This window comes from Pollachius pollachius (assembly GCF_949987615.1).
Source record: "Pollachius pollachius genome assembly, chromosome: 4".
Taxonomy (NCBI): Eukaryota; Metazoa; Chordata; class Actinopteri; order Gadiformes; family Gadidae; genus Pollachius; species Pollachius pollachius.
The window spans coordinates 1,310,054-1,325,053 of NC_136937.1; the positions used below are offsets into that span (position 1 = coordinate 1,310,054).

Here is a 15,000-nt window from a genome sequence, read left to right on the forward strand (position 1 = left end):
GGGGGAGCATAGATGATTGGAGGAAATAGAAGTGAGAGAGAGTTAGGGGAGGAGGGAGAGGGATAAAGGAGGGACCGATAGGGGGAGGAGAGAGGGAGAGGGAGGAGGAGGGTAAGACAGAGGGAGGGAGAGAGAGAGGGGTAGAAAAGGATACAGGGAGAATGAGAGAGATGAACGTAAAGAGAAAGGGAGCGAGAAAAAGCAAGGGTCGTTGGCCAAAGCTGGGGAATCAGCTGCAGGGAGAGAAGAAGGAAAGGGGGAGAGCTCCTAAAGAATCTCTCCATAGAGGACGAGGCAGAGAGAGCAACTATGTATGATTCATGGGGTTTTTACGCCCTCTTATATTTTTACTGCCAGTCTCTCCAGATTAAAAGTGTGCGTGCGCACGTGTGTGTGTGTGTGTGTTTCTCTTGTGTTTTGGTGTATATGTGTGTGAGTGTGTATATCTGTGTGTTTCTCTGTCTTGGTGTGCCATTGTTTCTCTTTTGTGTGTCTGTGTGTGTCTGTGTGTTTCTGTTTCTTTGTGTGTCTGTGTGTGTTTGTACGTCTGTGTCTATGTGAGTGTGTGTCTGCGGGCTTGCATGTGTGTGTGTGTGCCTGTGTATTTGTGCTGTGCGTTGAGTGTGTGTGTTGTGTGTTGAGTGTGTGTGTGTGTGTGTGTGCCTCTGTATTTGTGATGCGTGCGTGTGCGTGTGTGTGTGTGTGTGGCTTTCCTGATGCGCTTTGCCCTCGTCCTCCTAATGGAAAACCACAGGGAGGATACTGCAGCTCCACAACTCCCCCAGAACCAGACACCCCTCCAGGCAGCGCTGTCATATCTCCGTCGGTCCTTAAGGTTTCCTCTGTGCTTCTATCGCCGTGTCCAGCGGCAGCTCAGTGGCTGCTGTGCCGCGCGCTAATGACAGCTAATGCTGCTAGCGCTCTGTCGCGTTGGTCCCAGCGTGAGGGGGGGCGAGACGTGGCACCGAGCGGTCGTACGTCAAAACGGGAACGTCGATACGGACCGTCACCGTCGCGCGACGTTTCAGGGAAAACGTGAAACGACCGCCGAAAGATAAACAACGGTTCTCTTGGACGGTGCTCTGTGACAGAGTGCTAGAAGAGATTGTCAGCCTCCGTGTTACACTCCTTTTTTTGATTGTTTGTGTGTAATTGTCGTTTTATTTGTGTGTGTGTGTGTGCGCATGTGTGTGTGGGTCCACGATGACTGACTAGGATGGCTGCCAACCGGAAAAAATGTTCTGGCACAATAACCCGACCTTACCAATTCACAACATTGAATGTTAGCATTGTCATTCTGTGTTTCAGAATAAGTGCAGTAAAAAAAATCGACAATGTTACTGATGACATTGATTGGTGCTGAATGATGGAGTGGTTAGGCCAATCATTCGTAAAAATGAAGTGTCAATCATTTCTCACACTTTAAAGTTCAGTAGTAAGATTTAAGAGCTTTTATTTGACTGTAATTTGTTAGAAATGGCATAGCCATCCATCTGGACCAACCCTAACCCCATCAGTGAGTGAAGTGCTCGGTGAGAATATATGTCTCCATCGGTCCTGCCTCTGTGCTTTCAGACCCGCCTTCAGAGCCATCAGGGCAGCTCTCTCCCGATTGGTTTTGGGAATCAATCTCACACGTCAGCCAGTCTTTTTTTGGGTTGTTTCGTCGCCAACTATTGCTCTCTTCTCTTCTTCTCCTCCGCTTTCTCTCTCTCTTTACAACTCCTGAATCGTACCTCCAGCAGCTCTTAGTCTTTAGGGCTCGTACATCGTGTATCACATCGCAACGGCCGTCTCGATTTCGGAAGAGTAGGAGCATAAGATTGTTTATGGTAGTAATAGTGTTTTGGTCATTGTTTAAAAATTAATCTGAGAATGATTTGTCATTATGGGGTGACGTTGTGTTTGAAACCGCCAGTGTATCTCATGGCAGACGTAGCAAAACAAAGTTTTGAACAGATACGGTATATTTACGTCCATTTAGTATTTCACATAACCTCAACTCTCTTGTCTTGAGTACTCTCAAAAAGGCAGATTATCGGCGACAAAAATATCCCATGATGCAAAGTACAACGCCCGAAACAGTGTATAATTACGGTTATTTCAGATTTCACACAACAACTCTCTTGAGTACTAAAAATGGTGGCAATTATCGGCGACAAAAAAACTCCCATAATGCATTCTGATGTACAAACCCCTACATGGTATATTTATGTTGATTTAGAATTTGACAACAACAACTACTCTCTTGTCCTGAGTACTCTCAAAATGGCGGCACTTACCAGCCACAAAAAAGTCCCACGATGCATTCTGACGTTCTCCCTCCCCCCCCCCGCCCCGTGCCCCTCCAGAGCGGCGCGGCCTTCCGGGTGACCCTGCGGGACGAGGACTGGATGGCGGCGGTCCTGGAGCCGTCGGACCTGCGGGACAACGTCACCGAGTACGCCGCGCTGCTGGCCGGCGAGCCGCGCCCCCGCCTGGTCCCGTTCCTCCCCGTGCCGGCCGACGGCAGCCCTCCGCCCCCGCTGGTGCTCAACGTGACGCACCCCGGCCTGGCCTACAGGGTGGGGCTGTTGGCCCGGGAAGGACGGGCCTGGTCCCGGCCGCTGCGCAGCGTGGGCGTCCTCACACGTAAAGACCAGACGCTACGCAGATATGTCGACGATTGATGCTTTGTTAAAGAGACGGTATGGGGGGTAGGACAGGCAGCAAAGGCCCACAGGGAGGATTCAAACCCGGGTCGCTGCGTTCGGGACTGAGCCTGCATGGCATGTGGGGACAGGCGCCCCCTCCATCGTTGTTTTGATTTATTTATTTTTAACAGGAAAAGGGGCATTAGGTTACAGTCACTCCTCTCCCTGGGAGTCCTGGCCAAGACTGGCGGCAAAAAGTTTCAAAATACTTAAAAGACAGGAGAGAGGTTCCATACTACACCGGGGGGGGTGGTACTTCTAGCACTCTTCACACGTGCACTTCAACGTGCTTTTCACCGCAAACACTAAATGAAAACAACTTCATAAATAACGATAGCAATAAAGTAGAAGCAATAATAAAATGGTAGGTGGCTTATATTTTTTAGAAACACTTTTTTGCTTTTTTTTGTATTCTTTCTTATTTAATGTTATAATCCTCAGAAGGGAGGTTAGTTCGTTACTTTAGCCTCGGAAACGGACACCTTAACTGAACCGTGTTTAAAATATCCATGTGTATTAGAATTATGACATTGTCTAATATTTACCGTGCGTATGTGTACATAACACCGATTTTACTCTGCCCTGACCTATTTCGCGAAGATTAAATCCAATTTGGTGTAAAGATGTAGGTCACATAAATAATGCAGCTTACTTATACACCTAGAGATGAATCCTTTTCCCTGTTTTGGCTATACAACATAAAGACAGATAATAACAACGTGTTTCTGGTGTTTCTTCCAGGGCCTCTGCCGGTGGACAGCGCGACCATATCAGACTACAGAGAGGCTCCGGAAACGGGGGTGGTGTTTGAGATCAGCTCCCCGCCGAACAACGTCTTCAGCCGGGTGAACATCAGCTATGTGGAGGGTACCGACCTGCGCTCCATGCTATATAAAGGTAACCGCCGTCCCGTACGGCGGGGTTTACAGGGTCACTTAAAGGGGGACTGGGGAATACCCCTTCGAAGAGGACCCACCCCCTATGTCGATCGATTAACTTATTTTTCGTTGTACGTCCTGGCACTTAAAAAATATTACTTAACATCTTATCCTAGCTATCTAACCTAATGATTGAACCTAGTGATAGTTAGTGCTTTGCACTCGTCTCTATGAACATCCTTGCTTTGCCGACAGAGATGTATCGTTGTTTCCCTTTCTTCTGACAAATGGTCTTATTCTAAGTCGCTTTGGATAAAAGCGTCTGCTAAACGCCCAGGCCATAAAACGAGGCCATAAAAACGCAATGATTATTTTTTTCATGAAATTATACACGTATTAAAACACGTTGATGAATAATAAATTCCATTTCTGCCAACTCCGTTACGCTGAGGCAAAATTGGAAAACACTGCAGCTTTAATTGAAACGTTGCTCCACGGTACCACTATCGGAACACATATTCAAATGAGGTTCAGCAAAGGTTGAAGTAGATCTAACAACATATCAATTTTTTGGTTTTAGATTAGATTTTGCCATAAAACCCGATTTGTGGTCCATTTGATAATAGAGTAGAAGCGGGGGTAGAAGTCTCCTAGGAACAAATGATGCAGATTGAAAAGCATAAAAAATACATTACAGGATAATGTTGTATTTAAATAGTCGCAGGTGACCTCACCCTCTCCTCTCTTCTGTTTCGCTCTCACCCTGACGATGCGACCAAATGAGAAACAAGTTTCTCCTGCACGCAAATGTTGCTAGCCTACTAGCAAGCAGCAGGCCTACCTCCAGTGCCATGGGCTTATATTGATGTCTGCAAGACAATAACAACGCTAGAGTCGTGACAGATAAAAGAAAAGTCGAATATTATTCTGAGCCAGATTAAGATTCAGAAAACATTATTGCCTGTCGTAACAGAAAATCTTCTTTGACGTCGCTCAACATACAAACAGGACAATGTATTGATTATCAGTCATACAACACCGATTTCGTTGAGTACACACACAATGTGTGTAGATCTTAAAACAAGTATAATGATTACAAGATAAAAGCTGTGGATACGTGTAAAGTGACGTCAGGGCTAATTTATCCATTGGTTATTGTTTATTTACACTGTTTACAGCAATGGGTATGAATGAGTTTTCATTATTATTTATCTAATCTTATCCAACAATTCCATACATGATTATTCGAGCACTCAAAGCAGGTTAGCAGACTCCTCACAGGGTTCTGCTTTGTCCACGTCTAGTCCCAAGCCCCTCCCTGATCACGGTTTCATTGTGCTTTGTAGATTTCTACAGGGGGAAGACGGTGTTCAAACACTGGCTGCCCGGCCTGTGCTACAGGAACGTCACCTTCCAGCTGATCTCCGAGGCCACCGTCAACAAGACCGCCATGGTGCGGCACAGCGACGTCTCCCACCGGCCCCTACAGCACCGGACAGGTACCGAGCGGCGGCAGTATCTTAAAACTGAAGCCTTTGTTGAATTGTTACTTATTTATCGCGTTCGACCAAAAATATTTATTTATGAAAATGAACCAAAAAAAAACGTATTTATCATGGCTCCCTGTTCATCACTGATGATTTGTGTCCCTGGTGAATAGGGAACATTCATTTATTTATATTTGAAAGCATCAACAGCGAGCAGACACCACGCAATGTATCATCGCACTGTCTGACTCATCTCTGGATTCAACCTCTCTTTTTTTTTATTATGTTATTTATGGTTTTTTTTATTATGGGTTTTTCGTTTGCTTCCGCAGGGCAAATATAAGCACACCAACACATTTCTCAACTCAACTTCTGATACGTTCCATGAATTGTTATTTTTATTATACCTTTTTGGATTTGGGACTTTTGTCTTGCTTCCCAGTTGACATCGTTCCTTTCAAATAGAGTCTAAAGACAAACCGCCACCAGTGGACCCTGTCCTGTTTGTCTTTCTGTTTAATGACGAAAGATTTGTATTGATTGGTACTCAATGACCCAAGGTCATTAAATACAGAAAAAATATAAAAGACGAATATCTGTGATTAAAAAAACTCACATGAAAAAAAAAATATATATATATCATCGACTCACGCAGGAAAGCTTTTCTCACTCCACAAAAATCCTTACTTTACCGCAGTGCCGAACCCACCGCGCAACATCACCTGGAAGCTGGTCCCCCTCAGCCAGCAGGGGGCGAGCGTCCCCCCGGGGCACACCCCCCGGCCCCGCAAGGCCCGGGACGTCCCCCTCCAGGAGGAGGAGTACCAGCACCCTTCAGAGGAGGCCCCGACCGACCCCCCGACGCAGAACGCCACGGCGGCCGCCGCCGACGACTACGCTTACGCCAACGCCACCGCTACCGCCAACGCCACCGCCGACGACGACGACGACGTCGCCGACGACGGCGGCGACGTCGCCGACGACGGCGGCGTCGCCGACGACGGCGGCGTCGCCGACGGCAACGAGACGGCGGAGGCGGACGAGGACTCGGCCTTCCGGACGCGGCCCTTCACCCGGCCGGCCCCCACCGGGGCCCCGGCGGAGGGGGAGGAGTTTGTGAACGGGCTGCTGCCGGAGTACGAGGACTCCAACGAGCCGGGCTCCGCCCTGGGCATGCCCCGCCCCTCCGCACCCCCCCCGGTGGCCCCGCCCACCAGGCTGCCCCCCCTGCTGCTGGAGCTCCACTGGCTGCCCCCCGCCCCCCCCACCCACTACGACGGCTTCAGCGTCTACATCTCCCGCGACGGTAGGATGGAGGACGGGCGGGGGGGGTGAGGTCGTACCAACACTTATCAAGTACCGCAGTGAGGTCGTACCAACACTTATCAAGTACTGCAGTGAGGTCGTACCAACACTTATCAAGTACTGCAGTGAGGTCGTACCAACACTTATCAAGTACCGCAGTGAGGTCGTACCAACACTTATCAAGTACCGCAGTGAGGTCGTACCAACACTTATCAAGTACCGCAGTGAGGTCGTACTAAAAGTTATAAAGTACTGCAGTGAGGTCGTACCAACACTTATCAAGTACCGCAGTGAGGTCGTACTAAAAGTTATAAAGTACTGCAGTGAGGTCGTACCAACACTTATCAAGTACCGCAGTGAGGTCGTACTAAAACACATTGAGTACCGCAGTGAGGTCGTACTAAAACTTATCAAGTACCGCAGTGAGGTCGTACCAACACTTATCAAGTACCGCAGTGAGGTCGTACTAACACTTATCAAGTACCGCAGTGAGGTCGTACCAAAACTTATTGAGTACTGCAGTGAGGTCGTACTAACACTTATCAAGTACCGCAGTGAGGTCATACTAAAACTTATCAAGTACCGCAGTGAGGTCGTACCAACACTTATTAAGTACTGCAGTGAGGTCGTACCAACACTTATTAAGTACTGCAGTGAGGTCGTACTAAAACTTATCAAGTACCGCAGTGAGGTCGTACCAACACTTATTAAGTACTGCAGTGAGGTCGTACCAAAACTTATAAAGTACTGCAGTGAGGTCGTACCACAACACATTGAGTACCGCAGTGAGGTCGTACTAAAACTTATTAAGTACCGCAGTGAGGTCATACTAAAACACATTGAGTACTGCAGTGGGGTCATACTAAAACACATTGAGTACTGCAGTGAGGTCATAGTAAAACACATTGAATACCGCAGTGAGGTCATACTAAAACACATAAAGTACTGCAGTGACGTCGTACCAAAACTTATCAAGTACCGCAGTGAGGTCATACTAAAACTTATCAAGTACCGCAGTGAGGTCGTACCAAAACTTATCAAGTACCGCAGTGAGGTCGTACCAAAACACATTGAGTACCGCAGTGAGGTCGTACCAAAACTTATCAAGTACCGCAGTGAGGTCGTACCAAAACTTATCAAGTACCGCAGTGAGGTCGTACCAAAACACATTGAGTACTGCAGTGAGGTCATACTAAAACACATTGAGTACTGCAGTGAGGTCATACTAAAACTTATCAAGTACCGCAGTGAGGTCATACTAAAACACATTGAGAACTGCAGTGAGGTCATACTAAAACGCATTGAGTACCGCAGTGAGGTCGTACTAAAACTTATCAAGTACCGCAGTGAGGTCATACTAAAACGCATTGAGTACCGCAGTGAGGTCATACTAAAACTTATCAAGTAATGCAGTGAGGTCATACCAAAACACATAAAGTACTGCAGTGAGGTCATACTAAAACCTATTGAGTACTGCAGTGAGGTCATACTAAAACACATTAAGTACTGCAGTGAGGTCATACTAAAACACATTGAGTACTGCAGTGAGGTCATACTAAAACACATTGAGTACTGCAGTGAGGTCATACTAAAACACATTGAGTACTGCAGTGAGGTGATAGTAGAACACACAAAACGGGCCTTTCTGTTTTGAAGAGTTGAATGATTGTGAGTTTTTTGAATGGGCAGTAAAAGTGAAACACGTTATTTCTTGTTTATATTGCTGACGTTTGATTTCCAAAGCGCTGATCGATAGTGGTTGGTATTGATTGGTACTCATGATACAAGGTCATTAAATACAGGAAAAAATAAGACGGATATCTGTGATCAAAAAGTCTATGATAAAAAATACTATAAATGAAGTGGCAGAATGAGAGATGGAGACTGCGATATAAAGAGAATTAAATGTCAAAAGCAATTTTTAAAAGGTGCACTTTGAGTGATATTTCCTTCTCTTTCCTTCCACATGTCCACTCAACTACATCACCCCCACCACCACCACCACCACCACCACCACCACCACCACCACCACCCCCACCACCACCTCCATCACCACCACCACCACCACCCCCACCACCACCACCACCACCACCACCACCACCACCCCCACCACCACCACCACCACCACCACCACCACCACCCCCACCACCACCACCACCACCACCACCTCCACCACCACCCCCACCTCCACCCCCACCTCCACCACCACCACCACCACCACCACCACCACCACCACCACCTCCACCACCACCCCCACCCCCACCACCACCACCACCACCCCCACCACCACCCCCACCTCCACCCCCACCCCCACCCCCACCACCACCACCGCCACCGCCACCACCACCACCACCACCTCCACCACCACCCCCACCCCCACCACCGCCTCCGTCCCTCCCCTGTCCCCGCTGCCCCCTAGGGAACGTGACGGAGACGGCGACGGTGGACGAGAACACCCACGAGTTCTTCACGGAGCCCACGGAGCCGGGGACGTACCACGTCCTGGTCACGGCGCTGAGCTCCGCCGGGGACTGCGAGGCCCGGGAGAGCTCCTCCTCCTCCGCCTTCACCTTCTACCTCAGTACGCAGAACCTAGGGCGGCTCCATTATGGGAGAAATCCTACTCGCGACTATTTTGGTCAATATTGAAATCACGATTTTTCAAACGCCGAACATGTATTTATTCAGCGTGTCCCTCCCAAAAAAAAACGTTGAAACTGAGAACTTTGAAATTACGCCTTAAAAAAATACACAAAATGGTCGAAAAGAAAAGGTTCCAATCTAAAATAATCTAAAGATATGTATCCAGCTGTTCTGCCCTTTCTATAAAAAATAAAATCAAAAAGGAAAAAAAATTTTTTTTTTTTTTATTAAATCGAAAAACTTGATTATGTTAATTTTGTGATCGTTTGACGCTAAAATCGAAACCGCGATCAGAATTCGATTAATCGCCCAGCCCTAGGAGAACCCTCATCTGGTGTCGACCAATCCTGTCCTTGGAGGCGGGGATCTGTCGGCGTGTGATTGGCTTAACAGTGAACACACAGAACTCTAGTCCTGTGTGTTCACTGGCGGTTTCTTAGAAGACGTGTCTGCGAAGGTTTTAGAGCACTGGGTAGACTGGCTACTGTGGAAGTGGAAATCATAGAGCAAGCCGGCAATTTTACTGTGCATTAGTTTAAGGACCCCCCAAAAAGATGTTGTTACCTTATTACCACACTTTTCCAAAGTAACTTTTGTTAAAGTGTCATGTAAACAAGGAAACAAGGCGTAGCTCCGCCCCTTTCACTTTTTGGTTTCCTGGCCCCGCCTCTGCGCCTTATGCCCCCCCTAGAAGTTTGCTTTAACTTAGTTCTTAGGGTGTTCTACTTCCAGCCAGAAAGGTAATGGATTCCTATCCCATTGTCCAGCAGTAGACGTCCTAAAGCATCCCTGATAGAGCAGTAAACCAGAGTCAGTAAAGACAAAAGCTTCCTCAAATTGTGTTACCACGTGGCACTTCTTTATCCTCTATCACCCTGGTTTAGTGGGGTTGCGGTATATATACAATTATACAGAAGATGACTGCTTGAGGTAATTGTCGGTTCCTGTACGTAGTAATTAAAACAGCCCTGTGTAAACCAGCCGAACGTATACAGCCATTAAGCAGCCCTTGTATATAGTAATTAAAGCGTTGCTGGCAGGGTACAACATTTACGCCAAATTTTCTCTGTATCTGCCAGAGCAGAGAAACCAGCCAGCCGAGCGATAGAACAAGTATATGTCCTTTTTTTTTAATCTGGCAAAATGGGAGACGTTTGGCCCCTGGCTGACCGTGTGCTGTCCATCCCGCAGGCCCCGGGGGCCAGTGCATGGAGGAGCCCAAGGAGAGGCCCCACAGCGTGAGCGTCCGTCTGCTGGGCTCCAGCACGGCCGCCGTGAGCTGGGGCCCCTCGGCCGAGGGCCACAACGGCAGCCTGATCTCGGTGCTGTCCACCACCTGCCTTCGGCCCAGCCTGAACCAGAGAATGGAGAGCACCTACTGCACTGAGGTGGGCCCCCAGACACACACACACCTGCCTACTGTGTTACCTACTGACGGGCAGCGGTCGAGTTGTAAAAAAAAGCCAGGGGGGGATGGTGGATTTTAACTTTTAGGGACAGATAATTTGTGCTGATAACAGCGCATATGGTGGGAGACCAACGGTGTGATCATTATTATTATTATTAGTAGTAGTATTATTATATTATTATATATTTTTTGGGATTAAATAAGAGCGAGGACTACTGTCCTCGCTCTTATTTTATCCCCAAAAACTCAGCTCATCGGACGCATCACACGATTCGAGGCATGCATCACTTTTAAGGATTTTAAAAACTGATTCTTATTCTTTTTTTCAAAAATGCATTCGGCAGACGAGGGAGACTAGCGTTGCTCACGGGTTGGAATGAAAGGGAGAAAAGGGGACAGAGTTGCCTGCGGAAGCGATGTCTGAGATACAGAGACAGCTTCACGCTACCAGTGTCTGTCTCGTACGGTGTGGAATGAGAGCTCGTGAAGGCACTATTGCGCAAGCACGCAGGCGCGCAGCAAGCGTGCCTGCGTGCTTGAGCAATAGCATACTGCCCGAGAATGCAGTGTCGCTGTCCAATCTGTCCCTGGGAAAAGTAACGTTGCGCCAAAATGAAAAAGGAAACCACTATAATGAAATAGCGGTAATAGTTCCACATTAATTGATAAAATAACAGGGGATGGGAAGGGGGGATGGCTGTTTCAGAAGGGGGATGATTTTGATCATTTTAATTCCAAAGGGGGATGCCATCCCCCCTCATCCCCCCTCAACTCGAGTGCTGCTGACGGGGTACCGTGTGGAGATACATGAACCAGAGCATGGAGCGCACCTCGTGCAGTGAGGTGGGCCCCAGACTCACCCGTAGGCTGTGTTACCCACGGATGTGGTAGGGTGTAGAGATACATACAGCAAGCTGTGGTAGAAACTCGCAAGTAAACTGTGTTCTGTGCTGATGGGGTACAGTGTAGAAATACGTGGAGCGAGGTGTGGGATGCTTACTGCGGGAGAATACATGAAGTACACTTACTGCAGTGAAGTCATGCTAAAACACATTGACTACTGCAGTGAAGTCATACTAAAACACATAAAGTACTGCAGTGAGGCCATTGTAAAACACATTGAGTACTGCAGTGAGGTCATACTAAAACACATTAAGTACTGCAGCAAGGTCATACTAAAACACATTAAGTACTAAAACACAAAAAGTACCCGTACTGCAGTGAGGTCATGCTTAAACTGAAACACAGAAAGTACTGCAGTGATGTCATACTTGCCGCTGGAAAGTACACATATTGCAGAGAGGTCGTACTATGCAGAACACATAAAGAGCGCACACTGCGGCGGGAACACATTCTACAGAACAATCCACGGTGGACACACACTGCAGCGGGGGGGAAACAGATGTGCTGCAGCTAAATTAAACTACCTACTGAACACACAACGCAGAGAAGTCACGCAACGCAAAGCACATGGAGGAACACACACTGCGGCGGAGCAACGCCACATAAAACACACAGCGCACACACAGAGTGCAGGGAGGCAACGCAACATTAAACACACAAATGAAGGGTTTCTACTGATTCGTCCCGCTATCGTTACCCGGAGCCAGTTTTATTATCAACCGTCTAATGAATGTCCATAGACACCGGCGTTTATTGCGTGTGTGCGTGTGCGTATTTGCGCGTGTGTGTCGGAGAAGGGTGTGAGGTTGTCTTGGCAACAAACCTCCGGGCTGCCTTTTCTGCACCGTTCCCTTCAGCGGGAACCCATCGCGGAGCGGGCCGCAGAGCTTTCAGACCGAGAGCCGTGCTGCTCAGACGTCCACGCAAATGCGTGTGTGTGCGTGCGTGTGTGTGCGTGTGTGTGTGTGTGCGTGCGTGCGCGTTCGTGCATGTGTGTGTGTGTGTACATGTGTGTATGTGTGTGTGTGTGTGTGCTGACGTCAAGGCATTTAATGGCACCAATCTGCGGCCACTTTACTATCCCCTCCCTTTCCCCCCCCCCCCCCCCCCCCCCCCTTTAGGAGAACACCACCAGTGACATCATCACCAGCCTCAGCCCCGGGGCACAGTACCGGGTGCTGGTCTACCACACCAACGGACCCCTCATCAGCCCCCCCTCTGAGCCCGTCATCATCGATATAGGTGAGGTCGCTGTGTGTACGCGTGTGCGTGGGTGTTTTGAATGAGTGTGTGTGTGCGTGTAGGTTGTATTGGCGTGTGTAAGTGTGTGTGTGTGTTTTGAATGAGTGTGTGTGTGTGTGTGTAGGTTGTATTGGCGTGTGTAAGTGTGTGTGTGTGTTTTGAATGAGTGTGTGTGTGTGTAGGTTGTATTGGCGTGTGTGTAAGTGTTTGTGTTTGTGTGTGTTTTGAATTTGTGTGTGAGTCTGTGGGTTGTATTGGCGTGTGTACATGTGTGTATGTGTGTATGTGTGTGTGTGTGTGTGTGTGTTTTGAATGTGTGTGAGTCTTTGGGTTATATTGTTATGTGTACATGCGTGTGCGTGGGTGTTTTGAATGAGTGTGTGTGTGTGTAGGTTGTATTGGCGTGTGTAAGTGTGTGTAAGTGTGTGTGTGTTTTGAATGAGTGTGTGTGTGTGTAGGTTGTATTGGCGTGTGTAATTGTGTGTAAGTGTGTGTGTGTGTTTTGAATGAGTGTGTGTGTGTAGGTTGTATTGGCGTGTGTGTAAGTGTGTGTGTTTGTGTGTGTTTTGTATTTGTGTGTGAGTCAGTGGGTTGTATTGGCGTGTGTACATGTGTGTGTTTGTGTGTGTTTTGAATGTGTGTGAGTCTTTGGGTTATATTGGTGTGTACATGTGTGTGTGTTTTGAATGTGTGTGTGTGTCTGTGGATTGTATTGGCGTGTGTATGTGTGTGTGTGTGCTTTATTCCTGGGTGTTTTTGTGTGTGTCTTCATTTTTTATTGTCGTGTTCCTGTTCTTCACCTTCATGTCTGTGAGACCTCTTCCCCTATCTGAGAGACATTCCCCTCTTTTACGAGATGCTTTTGTCCAGAACATTTACAAATGCTGTACGTTTCTAAGAACAGCTGGACAGAGTTGGCAGATGGAGTGCCACGCATCGTGAATGTATTGTGTGAGAGACAGAGAGTCAGACATCGAGGCGACTTGCTCAAAGGTGCTCACTCAAACAGCCGGAGGACAATGGGGAATCGAACCCGGCACCTCTCTGATCCCTATCCATGCGGTCCTCAGAAAAAACCTAGACACCTAGGTGGGTGCACGCAAAGAAATCATACTGCGAGGATTCACCGCTAGTGTGAATGACGCATATGTTCACTGAGAAAGACGATTAAAATCATGACGATGAATGATCTAGTTTCTTAACATCTGGAGAACGAGATTTGTCGGCCGGGGCGTCCCTGCAGCGCTACATCGCCTCATGTATGACGATGGTCTCGTCTCTCATTTTACCTGCGGCGGGACGCCACAGCTGCTTCCCTTTGGCGATCGCACGCCGCCATGTTGACGAGTTAGCTCATGTTCCCATTCATCATCCAGCCCTGCAACGAGACATCCCACCTAGGGCGGCGTGGAGCCCGGGAGGTGGCGCGGGTTAGCTGGTCACCGCGGGGTTGCTAACTCGCTCGAGGTGTCCCTGGGCGAGGCGACCCCCACCTGACCGCTCCAGACGAGCCGGCTGTCGCCCTGCGTGCTCGACGCCGCCGCCGGTGTGTCAACGTGTGCGTGAACGAGTGAACGTTCGGCAATATTGCAAAGCGCTTTGAGAGGCCACTGGTTAGATAAGCTCTGTTTAATGCGGTCTTTCCACCATCACCATGGTCTACCCGCTGAGCTCACCTCCCATCACACCCCGCGCCTCTACCCCTGACCCCGGCTCTCTGTGCCCCCCCCCCCCCTCTCCAGAGCCCACGGGGGTCCGGGACCTGGTGGTGTACCCCCTGAGCCCCACGGTGGTCATCCTGAGCTGGCAGCGGCCGTACCACGTGGCCTTCCGCAAGTACGTCCTGCAGACCTTCTTCTTCAACCCCGTCACGCTGGCGTCGGAGTGGACCACCTACTACGAGATCGCCGCCACCGCGTCCGTCATCGCCTCCGTGGTAAGGGCCAGACCCTGACAATAATACTTACCATTTGTAGAATTTATGCAGCACCTTTTTTGGAGGTCACTCAAAGACACTTTACAAAGAAAAACAAGAAAACAAAATATGGAAAATTTCAAAAATCAAGATAAGGTTTTGGATAGAGCCAGGTGTGGTACGGGTGGGGTCAGGCGTCATATGCTTCCTTGAAGAGGTGGGTTTTGAGTTGACTTTTGGACGAGGTTTTTGAATCTTGAGTTGCGCATGTTTTGGGGAGGGAGGGAGTTCCAGGGGGTTGGGGCACCAATGGCGAAAGCTCTGTCTCCTAGGGAACGGTAACGCCACCCACTTCCTGCCGCGGTAGACGTGTGTTTGTCTCGTTGGCGCTCTTCTTCGGGGCACATTAGCGGTGTAAATCTTGATCTGTGACGGGTTAATTAGCTTTGATTCGATTCGCTGGCAGTGATGAGCGTCACAGCGCGAGGAACGGGAGGAAAGAGGAAATCTCTGGTTGTTTGGTCGC

At 48.7% G+C, this 15,000-nt stretch overlaps 1 protein-coding gene across 1 annotated transcript in view; it reads left to right on the plus strand.

Moving 5' to 3' along the window:
• Positions 1-15,000, plus strand: part of ptpro (protein tyrosine phosphatase receptor type O) — a 55,854-nt gene that overhangs the window by 18,611 nt on the left and 22,243 nt on the right. Inside the window, exons 2-9 of the mRNA XM_079735613.1 lie at positions 2,352-2,631; positions 3,435-3,590; positions 4,918-5,070; positions 5,756-6,364; positions 8,783-8,944; positions 10,198-10,394; positions 12,439-12,559; positions 14,302-14,495. Of these exons, the coding sequence (XP_079591739.1) occupies positions 2,352-2,631; positions 3,435-3,590; positions 4,918-5,070; positions 5,756-6,364; positions 8,783-8,944; positions 10,198-10,394; positions 12,439-12,559; positions 14,302-14,495 (1,872 nt within the window). The remainder of the gene's footprint in view (positions 1-2,351; positions 2,632-3,434; positions 3,591-4,917; positions 5,071-5,755; positions 6,365-8,782; positions 8,945-10,197; positions 10,395-12,438; positions 12,560-14,301; positions 14,496-15,000) is intronic.